This window comes from Eurypyga helias, unplaced genomic scaffold, assembly GCF_000690775.1.
Source record: "Eurypyga helias isolate BGI_N326 unplaced genomic scaffold, ASM69077v1 scaffold8530, whole genome shotgun sequence".
In the NCBI taxonomy this organism is placed as follows: Eukaryota; Metazoa; Chordata; class Aves; order Eurypygiformes; family Eurypygidae; genus Eurypyga; species Eurypyga helias.
Window position 1 is genome coordinate 45,629 of NW_010226243.1, and position 17,430 is coordinate 63,058.

At 42.3% G+C, this 17,430-nt stretch overlaps 1 protein-coding gene across 1 annotated transcript in view; it reads right to left on the reverse strand.

The window, feature by feature from the left end:
- LOC104510091 (protein cordon-bleu-like) overlaps positions 1-16,561 on the reverse strand; it is a gene marked incomplete at its 3' end in the record, with an annotated part of 43,968 nt that extends 27,407 nt beyond the window's left edge. Inside the window, exons 1-5 of the mRNA XM_010152237.1 lie at positions 16,360-16,561; positions 5,609-5,819; positions 4,663-4,891; positions 2,560-2,604; positions 86-180 (exon numbers count right to left, since the gene is read on the reverse strand). Of these exons, the coding sequence (XP_010150539.1) occupies positions 86-180; positions 2,560-2,604; positions 4,663-4,891; positions 5,609-5,819; positions 16,360-16,559 (780 nt within the window). The remainder of the gene's footprint in view (positions 1-85; positions 181-2,559; positions 2,605-4,662; positions 4,892-5,608; positions 5,820-16,359) is intronic.
- Positions 16,562-17,430: the final 869 nt, after the last annotated feature.

Below are 17,430 nucleotides of genomic sequence, written 5' to 3' on the forward strand. Positions count from 1 at the left end.
ATAAACACCACCCCCCACAGATAAAATACATCTGGAAAGAAAACAGTGGAAAGAAAACTACCCTTCAGTGAGGTAGTGCACTTACCTTGCTGCTTCTTCTATCAGCTTTAAACAATCCCAGAAGTCTTGTTTTTTCTTTTTCTATTGCATCATTGCTTACTGAAGCCTTTCGACTTGGTTCTGAAACAATTACAACAAAATATGTTTTACAGTTCTGAAATAAAGATTCAGAAGATCAGTATTTTAAAACATCCTGGATTAATGCTGCATTCTTTTGAGAAGGAGACATTATGAATTGAATTATCTAAGTAACTGCCAGATCCCACACTTTCTTTTTCATCAAACTTTTTATTTGTTCCAAGTTTGTTCCAAAAGCTAGTGGAGATAAATGGAATAATTTAATAAACTTCAACAAATTTTCAATCACAATTTACTAATCCTTACTAAAAGGCAAAACATGAGCAAGTTGCTTAGCCTTTAGAAATGCTTGTTAGAGGTCTCATTTAAAACCCGTGGAGTACTCTAATACCTGGGGGGGGGGTGAGGGGGGGGGAGGGAAGACTTTTCAAAAAGGTGAGTATCATTAACAATCCACAGGCTGGACTTAACATAGTTAAATCAATGGAAAGATTCTGAATGTGGATTTGAATCAGGCTCCATGGAGAGGAAAGACACCTTTTCCCTTGGAAAAACGGCTCTCCTTAAAACTTAAACATGTCAGTCATGGTCATCTTTTCTCATGTTGGTGCTTTTACTTCAATTGAGAGGCAAGTTTATATGCGTTTCAGGCTGTAAAAGCTCAAACACGCATGTCCTCCTTGAACCAGTTAAGGAACTGTATGAATTCTCAGACTATTTAGTCTCCCTTCCATTTCCCCCACACCAGTCCAGCTGGATGAGCAACATGATAAGGTCATGCATTACAGGGAACAACCATTGGTTGAATATACAGACTATAAAGCTCTCCCACTTTTTTAAAATGGACACTGCATAATGCTATACAGATTCCTCCCCAGTTCCAAGCACATCAGAGTATCCCCACTAGCACGCAGGAAGTTTAATATACAGAGAAAAAACACTTTCTCTTGTAAATAATGCTTTATTTGTTTAATAACAGCTAAGAAGCAAATGCACAGTGACCTGTTTGTTGACACAAAAGAAGGTTCACTTCACAAAAACACCCCACCTCACCCCAGAACTCTCTTGAACAGATTTGCATTTCACACAAAACACATGACTTTCAAACAGATCACTTTGCATAACAATGTTAGGTGGTGTTAAATACACAGACTAGTTCATAGCACAGTAGAAGGGTAAAGATGATGAAGGCAGAGGAAAACAGGAAGAAACTATTCTTAAGAAAGGCTGCAACTCCACTGTGAAAGATAGAGCAATAAATTAATACCTTTCTCAGATACGAAGCACTGCCTATGCTCATTCACCAGAAACTGCTGATTTTTTTGCTCGGGGCTGGGCTGCAGCTAGATGTGGATTATGAATCCCTTACTCACGCAGCCCTGAACTGTGAGCTATGTCAGTAACCACTAATCATCAACATTACCACTCAACATTGCATAATGTCAATAAATTTGGATTTTTAAACACAGCATCTCATCTCAAACCAACAAGGAATCTATAAATTTGTAACCATTTTTCTTAAATAAATACAGTAGATATTCTCTCTAGTATTGTGCTCTGTATAAGAGGAAGCCATAGCAAGTAATGACAGAGGATTAGGGGGACCAGTACTGGCATTAGGGATGCCAAAAGGCAATATAGGCCATGAGCTAAGACTCGCTCAACGGCTGACCCCTAATGGAGATAGATGGACTTCCTTCCTTCCTTCCTTTCTGAAAATTTAAAGAAGTTAACCACAGTTTTATTTTGGTTATGTTGTGTTACTGGTAATGCAGAGAAGTAAAGCCATCAACCATTCCTTTCTTGAGGATAATTAATTTAATCAATGTATTACAACAGGCTCAGTAGGGCAAAAGAATATATTAAATATGTACATTTTCTGCTTAACTAGAAGCAGAAGCACCCATGTGATCTAAATTAAACCCTACTTACTGCAGCAATTGGAAGTCAGCATCTATTTGGAGTTATCCAACGTGCATACATAGGTTTGGTATTAAAATGCCTTGTTACATGTAAATTGAAATGAGTGGACGATCTCATATATCTCGTAATATGATTACTAAATAAATCTTGAACCTGAGACCTCTGAAATGTTAGTATTCCTGAAATTCAACTAATCCTACCTGAAAAGGCTTGGAATCTGTACAGAATCATACCGTACCACAGGACAGTTAAATGACAGCATTTGTTAATTGCTGGCATATTAATGGCAATTACTGAAGAAGCAGTATGCACAGAAGTGTGTTTGTTCAGACCAGAAGCACAGACATGTAAACAACACTTTGCAAAGGACAACACAGATCTAAAATAGCTCGTTTCTCTACAGCAGTTTAGATGACATTCTCAGAGATCTATCCACTAACCCCACATTCAACAGTGTAAAGGGAAACGCGGTTTTCTCTCAGCAGCATTGTACAGTACCTCTATAGTTCAGAGAAGGTTCAGACTGAGTTTTTGATGGAGGAACTGGAAAAGGCAGGCAATGAAAGGATAAGAGAAGAAAAATTAAAGTTCTAATATTGCCTCGCAAGACACAATATTCATTAATTACTCCGAGTATTTGTTTTCCTAAGCATTACAGAAAAAAAAAAAAAAGTTGTCCACCAACAGATATGCAGAGCTGCTACCAGGGGCCGTTCAGCGGCGTTTGTATTCCTTCCCGATTCGGCCGTGAAGGTGCTCCAACTGCTAAATCGAATCCTGTCAGCAGGTGGCAGCAGAGCACGTCTTTTAATCATCCTTCAGCACTGGGTATTTCTGTTTTCAGGGAGAGAATGACGAGCACAAAAGTTTTTCTAGAAGCTGCTCTTACGTGCACAGTCGATGCTTTCAGCACCTCTGATGCCTTACTCGTTAGTGGGAATGGGCTTTAAAAACCTGCCCCGATAATAGGCTGGACATCTACTCAGTGCACAATTCACAGACCAACTGCTACTGAAACCAGTGGCATTATTTCCTCTTGAAGATTAGAGATGAGAAAACGGGAGGGAGGAATTTGCTGGAACAAAGGAAACCTTTTGTGAATTTTATGTGTATTTACCAGTTTCCTCATCAGACACCATGGTGCAGAGTAAAAGGGAGACAGAAAAAGTTGAAATACACCCAAGATCAGGGGGATTTTATCGTAACGAAAGGTACACAGAAAGGTAAAAAAAAAAAAATAAAACGTCAAAATTTTCTGATACAGACAGCAGCACGCTATGAAGTGTTAGATCATTTATTGCCATAATCCCAGCCCTGAAGCAAAGCCTTGGTTTTGACTATACAGGCTACAACTGGATCTGAGAACCAATATTGCATCCGTATATACACCATCACTTTCATTTCGAAGGCAAAGAGTCGAAGGAAGGCTTTGGCTAATTACTCCGTAAGTTGTCCCTGAAGTAGGCTGAATGAATACTGCTGAATACCCTGCATGTTCAACATGTTGCTCCAGAACGCTTAGCTTAATTACAGTAAACATACCTTAAAGAACCAAACAAACATGCAATTGAGTTATGACATGTTGTCAGCCACTTTTTTGAGCACCCTAACAATTCAAAGGAAAAGGAGACATTTAGTTTACTTAAAAGTGTACGCTCACTGAAATTGGACTCGCACAGAGGTAGAACTGTCACTTACCAACGGAGTTTGAAAGAAGAGACAGAACATCAACATAAATAAATAACTGTATAAATAAAAAATAAGCCTGGTGCTCAGCACCTACAAGACTGACGTTATCTAAACAATAAATAAGGGCATTTACTGTGCTGGAAGCGATGCCACGTGAGACAAACTGCAGGAGACAATTTTAATGAATATCACTTTCTGACCTCAAAGGAAGGAGCACTTGTCAATGTGTATTTGTAAAGCGGGTATATTTTAAAGCACACTGCATAATTATGCTGTTTGAATACACAATCAGGCTGATAAAATTCAAGCTCAAGAAGCTGCTGCTACAATATCGTCTACAAGAAGAGAAAGTGAGGGTGAATAAAAAGAACAAAATTTTAAATACAAATACCTCTTAGCTCCTCTTCACTAAACCGTCAGTAACTTCGCACTTCGGAGGAGCCGTCTCTGAACCTATCCACAGTCTGTTCCTCATAAGCCCTGGTCTGTCGCCTCTGCCTCTCAGCTTTCGCAGCTGCCATAACTATGGCATGTCTCTCCTTTCTCTCTCTCCAAGCCCCAGCACGGTTAGGCAGGTGACAGGCTCTGCCTGGACGAGGCCCCGCGTTACGCACACCCGTACTGAAAGCAGCTCCAGAAGGTAGCAAAGCTCCTCCCTGTGCCCTGCCAGGGGCCAGCCCAGCCTGGCGTGGGGCCGAGAGCAGCGAGGGACAGCTGGGCACGCTGCTGCCCTGACTGCCGGCTGGGCACGGCTCACTGAACCAACCCATGCTGCTCTCCGGGTTGAGGTGTTGTGTCACTGCTGCTTTGGCCTGGCCCGAAAGCAACAGGAGCATAAATGCTTTAAAGTTGCCCATAATAATGTTTTCACATCATCTAACCCTGCAGCGGCCGCTTCCAGTCTCAGCTCACCTCTTTTTCTGTCCCAGGCGTACAGCTCCTTTATCCCCAGCTCCTCCAAGGACTTGGTAAGCTCCAGCTCCTCCCCAGTGATGCCATCCCGCAGAAGGACAACGTGCTCTTGACTGACTTCACACTTCTCACAGATAGCTGGGATGATGCTGTGGAGAGGGACCTCCGGACTAACCCGAACCACGGCCTTCTGCGTCTTCAGGTAGTTCACTACCAGCCTCACAGACTTCTGCAGACACAAACACAAGCTCTCAGCCCTCCCTCCGTGACAGCTAGGCTCTCTTGCAATGAGAAAGGCACTGGGGACTTCCATACTGTCTCGACTCCTCCTAGGCAAACTTGCCCCACATGCATACTATTGCAAAACCATAGTATGAAAAAAGAAAAACCTCAGAACTCCCCTGTCGCTAAGGAGACTTTTGCAAAAACAAGCAAATAAGGAAAAGGCATCAGAGGCAGCTGTAATTTGTCAATGTTTACAAGTACCGCTCTGAAAAGCGTGACAGTGTAATTAGCTATACTGATACAGAATAATAAAAAATTCAGCAAACATACTGGGAAAATGGCTACTCCTGAATCGTCACAATACTGTGAACTACGTTTGTTAGCCATCAGTCTTCTCCCCTACTTTCGATAAAGACAGCAAACAAAATGCCACCAAAACCCTACCTACCTCCGCATGATCCCACAGCCCTCATTTCAGCCACAACTGCAAATTTCAGTCATCCCCATCTTCAATCAAGGGTCTTTATAAGACAGATTTCCATCTACATAACATTTTGTCTAAAATGCAGGAGTGCAAATTGGCTAAGCTAGTAAAGCAGGCTACAGTCAATCTCAAGACGCTCCCATCTGGTTTGAGGATGCAAAGAGTGGAAGAACTGCTTGATATCACAAGAATGAAATGATTTCTCACGGCACCATTGTGGCCCTAAAGAGTACCAACCTCAGGGACCCTTGGCAGAGGTCGCTTTGTCTTCTCTTCGGGAACCTTCTCTTTCAGAAGTACCGTCTGTATGTCCAGTGCTCCTATCAAAGTGTTTGGCTTGTAACTCAGAGGTTGTTGAGCTCCCAAAGTCTTCAGTTCAAGACTATGCTGGGATGGATTTAAGCGATACTGGCTGCATAAATCGACCAACAGATCCATTACAGCTTTACTGCAGGGAAGAAGACATTTACCATTAGCATGAGAAAGAACAGTTGCTAAAAAAATTTACCTCAGTTTTAATATGAGAGGAAAACAGACAATACAAGCTGTGGATGTGTCACTGGTTAACCACCTTTGGGACCAAACAACATTAGGACTATTCCCTCCCTGTAAGCTGGATTTTTTTTTCCAGCTTAAAACTTCAAGACACAGCCCCCCACCCACATTTGACACCAGCAATATTTCCAAGTACAAGAGATCCCTTCCATATTTATTTTGGTGAGGATATTAACCCTGTATAAAAACATCTCCTTTTGTATTATCAACAACTCTTATTGCAGATATCGTTCTCAAACAATGAGGTTAAAAAACTCTGTTATTGCCCCCCTCTTCTCCCATGCCTCTGCATGGAGGTACTCCGTTTTGTGTCAGTAACTCAACGTTCACTGGAGCTTGATACAGCCGCACACTGCAGATACAAACCATGTTCTTCCACACTCCAGAAATTCTCTTCTACCCAGGGGTACCGCAGGGTTTTGGTTTTTTTTCCCAACTTTCCTCCCTGAAATTCCATCCAGAACCAGAGAACACAGGTTTCATGAAACTGGTTATGTTTCTGAAAACTTGGTTTCATAAACCAGTACTTGTCACCAACGAAACACCGTAAGTTGAAAAAAATTACCATCCGTACCTGAAGCCTGTCATATAAATGGGATATTTGTCTTCTAGCAAGTGAAAATACGTGCATAGACAGCATATTTGCCAAAGGAAATGGCATCTCTTCTAATGTGTAAACTGGAGAAAGCGTATACAGATTCAAAATGCAAGCAAATTCAAAGAAAATCAAATCCATCACAGGTTATTAGCTATCAACACTACATCTGTAGCTCAAGAACTGCCCTTCAACTGCAAACTGTCAGCATCTGGGAAACAGCTCCATGGGGAGCTGCCCAGCTTCTTTCCATGTATACGTTGTTGACCAACAACTGCTTGAGAAGTTGGCGAAGAACCCTGGAGAGCTAATGGCAAAGACAACGAGAACGAACTCTTATTAACAGGTGGAAGAGTAAAACACACAGAGGTGGCAGCTCTTCCGGCGCAAGAGATGAGAACGGGCCTTCTTTACAGTAAACTATTTACAGCTGAACTGGGTCATGCAGTGTGAGCTAAAAAAGTGGCAAGTGTGGAAAATCTGAAACAGGTGATCGCATTGAAAAGAGCAGAACACAGGAGAAGATGATGACTGAAGATCAAACACATAAAACAGATGTCATTAATATGTAGAGGAGGATTCAGAAAAGCAGAGCACTGTGGTAACTGGTAACACAGAGAACATCTAAATAGAAGCCTTCAGTACGTAAATCAAAACTCTATCAGGTCATTTCATGACAACTTGTTTTGGCACTGTCCCCAGGTTGCAAACATCTGTATTTCAGAACCGTGTTCAATTCCCATGCAACACACCACAAAGCAACAGAAACATCTACACCTAGAAGTCCAAATTATAGGACAACCCACCCTAAACCGATGTTTACGTGAATATTCATTATGCCATGCAGCAATGAGCATTTTAAAGGTGTCAGTCCACCTGAGAGAGACAACTTGTCTGTTCACAGACAAGTGAAATTTCACTCTTTTAAAGTGAAATTTGCATGTGTTTTGTTTTTCCCCTCAGCCCCATTACTATTGTTCCAGAGAAAAGCAAAGAACCTGGCAGAACCACAACACACTGGTGTTGTGTGTGCTAGACATTTCTATTTAAAGTGGGATGCTAATGTATTTCTGCAGTGCACAGTATTGCGGTAATTCATTCATATTTGGACAGTTATCTTTCCTCATGTAAAATATTTAATTAGGAACATTTTTTTAAAAATAACAGCACTTGAAAAAGGATTTTTTAAAAATAGTTCAGCAAAAGGACAGTTTATGACTCTCTGCACCTTGCACTGAAATTATGAAATACATTCGGCAGCAACAGTACCACGACTGCAACTAGATTAGAATCCACACCAGCCATCAGACGAAAGAGGCTACAGACAATCATGCAAGCTGAACAAATTTGCCTGGACAAGGAACGATTTAAAAACCCAGCCAAACATGAGGTTTCGTCTTATTGTTGATTACAGAGCAGGTGTGCGTTCAATGTAACTCTTAAGGAAGTCTGCACCATCCCATCCTGAGCCATGCTGTTCAGAATAGACAACTGCTCCACAAAACACATCCCCAGCCTTCATCTGTGTCATTTAGGAGTATAAATTAAGCAGTATCTATGAAGCTTTTGAAACAACTACAAAATGAGTAGTATGTTCCTCCTAAAATGTAAATTTGGGAAAATAATTTCCACAACACTTCAAAAGGATTACCCAAAAAAGAAAAAAATAAGAGGAATTCTATAAATAAAACTCAAAATTTGTGTGTTTCCAGATAAGTAAGAGAGCTGGAAAGTCCTTGCAATGAAGTTATTCTTACATCAGACTTCAACTTCACCAACTTGGAAATTTTTCCTTCTAAACAGTAATACAGATCATCTTGATTTTTAAATGGGAGTTTTATTTTAAGTAACTCCATGTACACGCCACACGCAGAAGACATCCACTAAACACAGCAGGAGGCTGGCACTCAATCATCTTCTAATCTAGACCATCTTTTCTTTCTAACCTTGGGCTGAATACTGCTCTTGGAAGATGCAAAGAGTCAGTCTTTCCTTTGCTTCCACCTTGTTCCATGCCTATCTGCATTTTATTTTAATCTGCTTCCGAGACAGCATGCTGTTTTGAAATTCAGGCAGGTCTGTTCATAAAGGATTAACTCTAAAGCTGACATGAAGTTGTCGTCTCATGCCTTTCCAACTACTCAGCTAAGAAACACGTTAGTTTCTTATTTTAATAAGATGTCGCTGAAATTTTGGGTAGGGAGATCAAACACCATGTGACAGACACCAAATGTTGATGACTGATATGGAAATACCAGAGCACACAATAAAACTGGAGGATGAACCCAATTTAAGATTCAGACAAGATGGTCCAGACAACTATTCTTAGCAAAGGAGAGTACTTTGGCTCTGTCCTGATATTCTATTACTAAGCTGTTTGACATTTAACACCAATTCAGGGCAGTAAAGAATAACTACTTTGTCAGCAATATTTATGAGGCTGAAGTCCTGACCAAGTTTGAGCATGCCAGGCCACTTGTCACCAGTAAAATGCAGCAAAGACATCTATAGGTTAAGAGGCAGAAAACAACTGAGTTGTTTAGGGTGTGGCTTGGCCCAATCTCCTTGGATCACACAGAGAAATCCATTTTTAAATACAGCCTTGTACATCTAGGAAATAAATGTGTACGATGAGGTTGTACTCTATCAAATGACACTGAATTCCCTACTACCTTCTACTTTGATGATACAAATGTCTATTTAAAAAAAAAAAATCTCAAACAAGAGGAAAGAATCTCCTTTATTTAGGTCAATGACAAACACACTGGGAACTTAAAGTGACAACTGACCGGAAAAGAAACACAGTGGCGTAAAGGGGGTGACCTGAAGTTGCTGACGCTTTCACTATCGGCACTTAAAAACAGCAAATAGCATTAGTCATCACCATTTTCTCATGCTCCAAAGCACAGCAGGGACTTCACGAAAAGATCAGTTTTCCTACATAACCAGAAGGGTGCACACTAAATAGCAGCAGCATCAGAAGTAGTACAGGACACATGGTAACATATTTATAAACGCTTTCTGTTTCTTATTTTGCTCATGTATATTTGGCTCTTAACTTCCATACTTGACCAAATCCACCGTAGGAACATCAAGATAATACACGAGAAGAGGCAGAGGACTGGGTTTGTTGAGCCTTAAGGCGAGAAGGGTGAAGGGAGGTCTTGTTGATGTCTGTAAGTACCAGCCAGCAGGGTTACAGAGCCAGGCTCTTCTAGCAGTCAGCAGCAAGAGGACAGGAGGCAAGTGCCAACACATCAAGCTCCGTTTTGGTACAAAGAAACATTTTTTCACCATGAGGATGGATGGTCAAGCGCTGGAACAGGGGTCCAGCAGAGTTTGGAAACCTCCTCCCTAGAGGTATTTAAACTTGAGTGGATACAGTCCCGAGCAACCTGCTCTTGTGAGACGTACACTGTGCAGGGAGTTAAAGCAGGTGAGTTCCAGTGACCCCTTCCAGCATAAATTACCCTCTAAATTATTCCAGTAAGATACTTTTTTTTTTTCTTCCAAGCTGTGGTGGGTTGACCTTGGCTGGATGCCAGGTGCCCAGCAAAGCTACTCTATCACTCCCCTCCTCAGCAGGATGGGGGTGAAGAAAATAAGATGGAAGAAAAAGAAGACTCATGGATCAAGATAAAGGCAGTTTAATAAAGCAACAGCTTAGGCCACGCACAGAAGCAAAGGAAAAAAAAAAGGAAAAAAAGATTTATTCGCTACTTCCCACCAGCAAGCATTGTCTGGCCACTTTCCTGGGAAGCAGGGTTCTAGTATGGAACAGGTTCCAGCCATTGCTTCAGAAGACATGTTGTAAATGACAAATTCCTCCTTTTCCTCCTTTCCCTTAGCTTTTATTGCTGAGCAGACCTCATATGGTATGGAATATCTCCCCTTGGTCAGCTGGGGTCAGCTGTCCTGGCTGTGTCCCCTCCCAAGGTCTTGCCCACCCCCAGCCTCCTGGTGTGGGGGGATGCTGGAGCGCCAGCCTTGATGCTGTGGGAGCCCTGCTCAGCAGGAGCCAGAACACAGGTGTGTTATCAACACTTTAATTAGCTACCAGCACAAACCACAGCGCTGTGAGGGCTGCTGTGGGGACAATTAACTCCATCTCAGACAGACCCAATACAGAAGCCTACACTGAACTACTGTAGTTTTGACATGACTCCTATTTCTTATTTAATTAAGCTCATTTTTAATGCTTTTGCTCTATGTGCCCTGTTCATCTTCTAACACCACCTCTTTCATGTTTTACCAGCCTGGGCTGATTTCACACCTTCAGCCTTTCCTGGGACACCGTTCTCTGTGATGAGCAACGTGCCCACAATTAATATCACTTAGGAGTCTTTCACTGAGAATTAGGTGAGAATATTCCTTCTGTAGCGACATTAGCTTTGTGCTCCCTGTAACACACACTCTGCACTGAGCTCTGTCCTCCAGCATTTGCAGAACCGGACTACAGCTTCAGCTAGTATATTATTTGGTTTAGTACCCTGCTCTCTGCGCAACACATGCACAAGAGAAATCCGTGTAACGTGTGAGATTAGAGCAGGAGCACCAACTGTCCCGTCTACTCTTCTGCATATCACTCATCCTCATTTTTCTGCAATGTATTTTAAATACTACTGAATTCCCAAGCTGCAGATGCTAAATGTCTGTACCTGGGTTAATCAGGAAGCCCTCCTCAGTGACAGCGTGAACGGAAACACACGCACCATGTCTTTATTTATAGGTTACCCGTTGAAAGTATTACCTGTGAGAATCCCAAACAGAAGAGGTTTCTGGTAACTCTTGCAAGCTTTCCCACTTTCTTTCTTTCTAACCGCCCAGCTACCACTTCTGTCAGGCCGGCTAACAGTTTGTGTGGAGCTGCTGCAGTTCCATATGCATAAAGCTGCAAGTGGCCAACGCTCTGCCCACCCTCTCAGCACATCAGTCAGTGCCCATGCAGCAGTACAAAGACCGATTAGTTGGGGAGGGTATTTCATAATCCTTTGCAGGGGGGGGAGAAGGCTAACAGTTTTCCATTAATACTTTTATATGTTTTACAGTAGAGTTCACAGGGCCCAATTATTTCAAAAAAGAAAACTGGTTTTAATACTGTTCTACAGCTGCACGGGTTTCTTAAGGACTCAACCGCATCCTAAAATCTGCACTATGTATTTCCAAAATCTGGGATCAATTGCGTGTTACAAGATGGCAATGCACTCTCAGAGAGAGACTGTCAGTTTGATTTAACTTTCATAAATAAATTTACTTAAAATTCCCAGATTCCAATAAAATATCTTTAAATGGCACCCACTTCTTGAACTATATCTTTCAAGAAAATTTAATGAGAATTTTCTGCCCTCCTGCTGACATTTATAGGAACTTTCCATACAGAGAACAAAGTAAAGTTAACAACACGCTGCTTTGCTTACACACAATGGACAAATTGAGATAATTTTGACTTTTAACTTGTTTCATTTATAATAACCTTAAGTGATACCAATTAACTACAGTAGTTATATTTTCAAACATCCTGTCGTGTACTGCTTTGCTCCGTGAACTGCTTTCCTGAAATTACAGAATCATTTTTCATTATGAGGATGCCCAGGGCAAGGTTTTGCAAATTCTTCTGCAACAGAAAAGCTATTTCCCCAGGGTACCCAAAAGCAGATTTTGCAGAATGCAGTTTTAATGATGGCAATGAAAATACTGAAGATTTATAGCACTATAAACAACAGCTGAATTTGTCTGAAATGTCCTTCCATGAGATCCTCAGAGATAAAAAAAGAGTGAAGAGGGAAAAGAATTTATTACCTGCACTGGCTCCCGTACTTGCTTCAAACTAAACAGAACACATTTTTCTTTAATCCACTATCTTCATCACTAAATGTTTATCATAGAATCATAGGATGGGTTGGGTTGGAAGGGACCTTAAAGACCATCTAGTTCCCACTCCCCTGCCATGGGCAGGGACACCTTCCACTAGACCAGGTTGCTCAAAGCCTCATCCAGCCTGGCCTTGAAGACATCCAGGGATGGGGCATCCACAGCTTCTCTGGGCAACCTGTTCCAGTGCCTCACCACCCTCTCTGGGAAGAACTTCTTCCTGATATCTAATCTAAACCTCCCCACTTTCAATTTAAACCCGTTACTCCTTGTCCTGTCACTGTTTACCTCCAGGTAGCACAGTACTTTGTAGCTGTCCAGTGAAAGCAATTCAAAAGGATGAAAAAATCTGGGCTTTCACCCAAACCTGGAGACTTAAGACAGTCCATCGCCTAAAACTTTCAGAGGCTCTTCACAGATTTTTTTTTTTTAATTCCACACCCCTAAAAATGGAACCAGCGTTAATGTAACCCCGGGTTAAGGAGGTGAAGCGAAAGCTTCCTACCCTGGTACCGTCCTCACTTTACTATCCATCATTGATTTTTCAGGAAGGCAGCGATGAACTTTCAACAAGAAGTCTGAGGACAATCACAAGGGACTTCAGGGCTTTGGGGTGACAGGTTAAGGGACTGGGAGCACAAGTGGCGTTATCCTCGATCCCTTCAGTTCCAGTGAACGATGAGGAGAGAAACAAGAAGAGCCAGCAGATCAATACATGGCTCCAAGCCTGGTGTCACTGGCAGGATTTGGGGGTTTTTGATCATGGGTCGGTCTACAACACACCAGGTCTGCTGGCAACGGCAGGGTACACTGGTCTCAAAGTGGGAAAAGGATCTTTGCACATTAGTTACCCGGGAAAGAGCTTTAAACCATTTCCCTCTTTTTTTGAAGAAGGAAATGCATAAAACCAGGCTTGGTAGAGATAAAAGTGTGAAGTGGCATGCCAGTTTTTCAGGGAGAGTGTGCTTTGGTCTGCCCTCTCAGTGGAGGTCAGGGATGGAGACCCATGCGGCAGCGAAGATGCGGGGTTATTCATGTGTTAGAAATGATCGAAGAGCCTGAGAATGGTCATGTAGGAATTAGGACCTCTCCCCTCAACAAGGTCAGTCTTGGCTTCTGTGCCTGGCAAGATCATGAACAGATCCTCCTGGAAATGATGCTAAGGCGCATGGAGAATGAGGAGGTGATTGGTGACAGCCAGCATGGCTTCACCAAGGGCAGATCGTGCCTGACGAACATGGTGGCCTTCTACGATGGGGTCACAACGCTGGTGGATAGAGGACGAGCAACTGATGTCATCTACCTGGACTTGTGCAAAGCCACCACTTTCCATCATCTAGCTGCAGTCCCGGCTAACTGGGGAGGTCCTAGTTGACTGGAGGTTAGCCAGTGTGATGTCCATCTACAAGTAGGGCCAGAATGAGGATCTGGGAAACTACAGGCCTGTCAGCCTGACCTCGATTCCAGGGAAGGTTATGGATCATCTTAAGTATATAAAGAACAACCAGGTGATCAGGCCCAGTCAGCATGGGTTCATGAAAGACAGGTTCTGCTTGATGAACGTGATTTCCTTCTGTGACAAGGTGACCCATTTATGGATGAGGTAAAGGCTGTGGATATTGTCTACCTGGACTTTAGTAAAGCCTTTGACACCATTTCCCACAGCATTCTCCTGGCAAAACTCGCTGCTCATGGATTGGATGGGCGCACTCTTCACTGGGTAAAAAACTGGCTGGATGGCAAAGCTCAAAGAGTTGTGGTGAATGGAGTTCAATCCAGTTGACTGCTGGTCACAAGAGGTGTTCTCCAGGGCTCAGTACTGGGGTCAGTTCTCTTTAATACCTTCATCAGTGTCCTGGACAAGGGGGTCAAGTGCACCTTTACTAAGTTTGCAGATGACACCAAGTTGGGTGGGAGTGTTGATCTGCCTGAGGATAGGAAGGCTCTACAGAGGGATCTCAGCAGCCTGAATCAATAGGCTGAGGCCAATTGTATCAATCCAAACTTCGGTCAAACCAACTCCACACAACACTAGAGGCTTGGGGACGAGTGGCTGGAAAACTGCCTGGTGGAAAAGGGCCTGGGGGTGTTGGCCGACAGCTGGTTGAATATGAGCCAGCAGTATGCTCAGGTGGCCAAGAAGGCCAACGGCATCCTGGCCTGCATCAGGAACAGTGCCGGTAGCAGGACTAGGGAATTTAATTGCCACCTAAATCAGGAGCCTAGACCTGTCACCAAGCCAATGGAGAGAAGTGGGCACCTCCACAGAACAATGAAGCAAACATTTTGGTTGCTGAGAGTGTTAACACAGTCAATATAAATAACCCCACAGAAACGTCTAAGGTTTAATTTTTGACATTTCCTTCAGGCTGCAGTCCACAAACTAATCATAAAAATACTCAGTCTCAGTGTATGTGACAGCAACGACAGAGATAATAAACACCTGTTCGAGAGACAGAATGTTTATTGTTTAGGGATTTTCTATTTGTTCCCTGCTCCTGTAGTTTCTATGTTCTGTAGTTTAAATTCTGTGTAAAAGGTCACATTAAAACACCACTTTTGTAGTGCTCTTGGTGTGTTTGTTTTGTTTTTTTCATTTGTTTGCATGGGGTTTTTCTGAAGGAAATGAAAATATTTTCTAACCATATGGCAATTATGTATCTCTCTATGCAGAAAGCTACATGAAGATTAGCCTCTTGTTAGCTCCCAAATGGCTTGCATTTGAAACTGCAATGAAATACCAGCTATCTTTGAGATCTAATGGTCAATGAGTTTCATGTTCTGTTCTACTTTCCAGGCCTGTTCTCTTTTTTCTCTCATTAAGTTCAATCTCTCCATAAAAACTCGACCACTAAATGTATGATTTGAGCACCCTGAAAAGCACAGCCTTCCTTTAAAATCTTTATCATCACTCTGGCTTTGGCGCTGACTCACACAGATTGCACTAGTCTCCTGAGAGTGACTTAAGCTAACATTAATTTGTGTAAGAAAAGTAGGGGGAAGAATGAAGCACCAGACACCACGCACTGCTCTACGCATCACCCTCAGCCACCAACATACACTAGTAGACAAATAGTCAGGACAGCCTAATACATCAGACCAAAAAGAGTAGCTTTATGGGAATGCAGACTAACTACTGCAAACCCCAAATGTAAAATAAGCACAGGCCTTGATTTATCAACAGGCATGTACCTATCCGCCTCATCTGGATTATCACTTTCTACAGTTCCTTGACCACTGCTGACCACAGTGCTGTTTGTTACATTTTCACCATATTACTGAATATATTTTAAAAATGATTCCAAATTCTTTCTGAAAGTAATAAATTTCCCTCTTTCAAAACAGTTCTCACAGAGAGGATGAGGAGAAGGAAGAGCTCCCATAGTGAAGAAAATTATCTCAAAACTGTCTTTTCAATACAATTTACCCAGTGAAAAGGAGAACTTCTCTCTCTTCCCATGGAAAAAAACAATACAATTTTCTGTATAAAAGGCTTCCTAAATACCAGCAGATACTTTGCTACACAATCAATGTATTTGGAAAGGCAGGATCTCTGCACGTGATGAATCACTCATCTTCTGAGCTTGCTTTTTGGCATGGCATACTGGCTGGACTGCCGTTTACCAGCAGCACCTACTTCCACTGCTCCAAATCCCCTCTGTCTTATGAGATGTGACGCAACCTAAGATTAGCCCAGTGGCACTACATGGAAGAGACAGATGCATACACGTGCTGAGGGTGATTCATGGGGAAAACAGCGATACAACAGCTGCTAAATCCTTCTAGCCCCAGCAGAGAGGGTCCTGTATACATGGCTCCCAGGACTCTCTGGTACAACAGCTGCCTAACATGCAGAGAGAAGCGTAAGAGAGAAACCCCATCAACCTAGAAAGGGAAACGTTAATATCAGCAAGTATCCCCCTGTGAATGGAGGTCTGCAGAAAGTGGGAACTAATCAAAGCCTTACCTTCCTTGTACTGTGCTCTTCCGCTCCACCCCGCTGGGCAAAATGACTGTGAAGTCCACCGATCTGTTTATCATGTTCTCCTTCATGTTCACAAGGTTCTGATCAGAAATCACAGCTGTCTCTGCAGGTGACTTGTGCTCACTGTGAATCCTACTTGCTGCAGAAGCTTGATTTGGTGGAGCAGGAGCACGAGCTTTCATTCTTCTCCTTCAGAAATAAAGGCAAGAAGAAAATTAATAATTTCTTGCAGGCAAAGTATAAACACGTTAATAAGGAAATGTGTTCCTTCAGCCATTATCTCAGGCTGGTTTAAAAAGTTCCTCTACTGCAAGCCATTTTTCTTTATTATGACACTCTTCAATGGAGTTGCATTTTATTTTTACCTCCTCTCTAAAAATATGCTAATTTTTTAATGATGCACTCACTCACTCCTGTTTGCTTTCCATGCCCCAGAGGATAAATCAGTTCCAGAATTAGGATATGAAATAATCATTATTCTATGGAGTATGAAGAAAGAAACAAAAATACTGGGTCCAGTCCAGACCTGACTCAAGGAAGAGTTGTATTTACGTAAATGAATGTTTCCTCCAAGTCAGCACAGCAGGAGTGGAGGCCGGGTGAGGTTTCATTCAGCTATATTTGGGTTCCACAGTCTTACTCTACTTGAAATATTGTCTCTTCCTCTGCTCTGAGTAAGTAGTATTATATTTGGCTCATCGTACTTCATAGGGAAGCACTATGAAAAGGTCAACCATGAATGACATCATTCCTTACTGTGCAACACTAAGAGACTATAGTTCTTTGAAAGCACCCTGAAGAGAAACTCATTCCTCAGTAGTAGGCTATGTGCCCCAGGTAACATACAGAAAAGCTGTATCAACTTGCAACGAACCAGCAGCATACTTGACAGAGATATCAAACCACCACAAACTCAAGAGTTTACTTCGTTGGCAAGCTGCCAGACAGATAAGCAACATATGTGCACTATTAAACTTCTGAATAGCTGGCCTCATACCAAGCACATGTCTAAGAGAATTAATTCTGACGATTAATAGCCCAGTGACCTCTTGT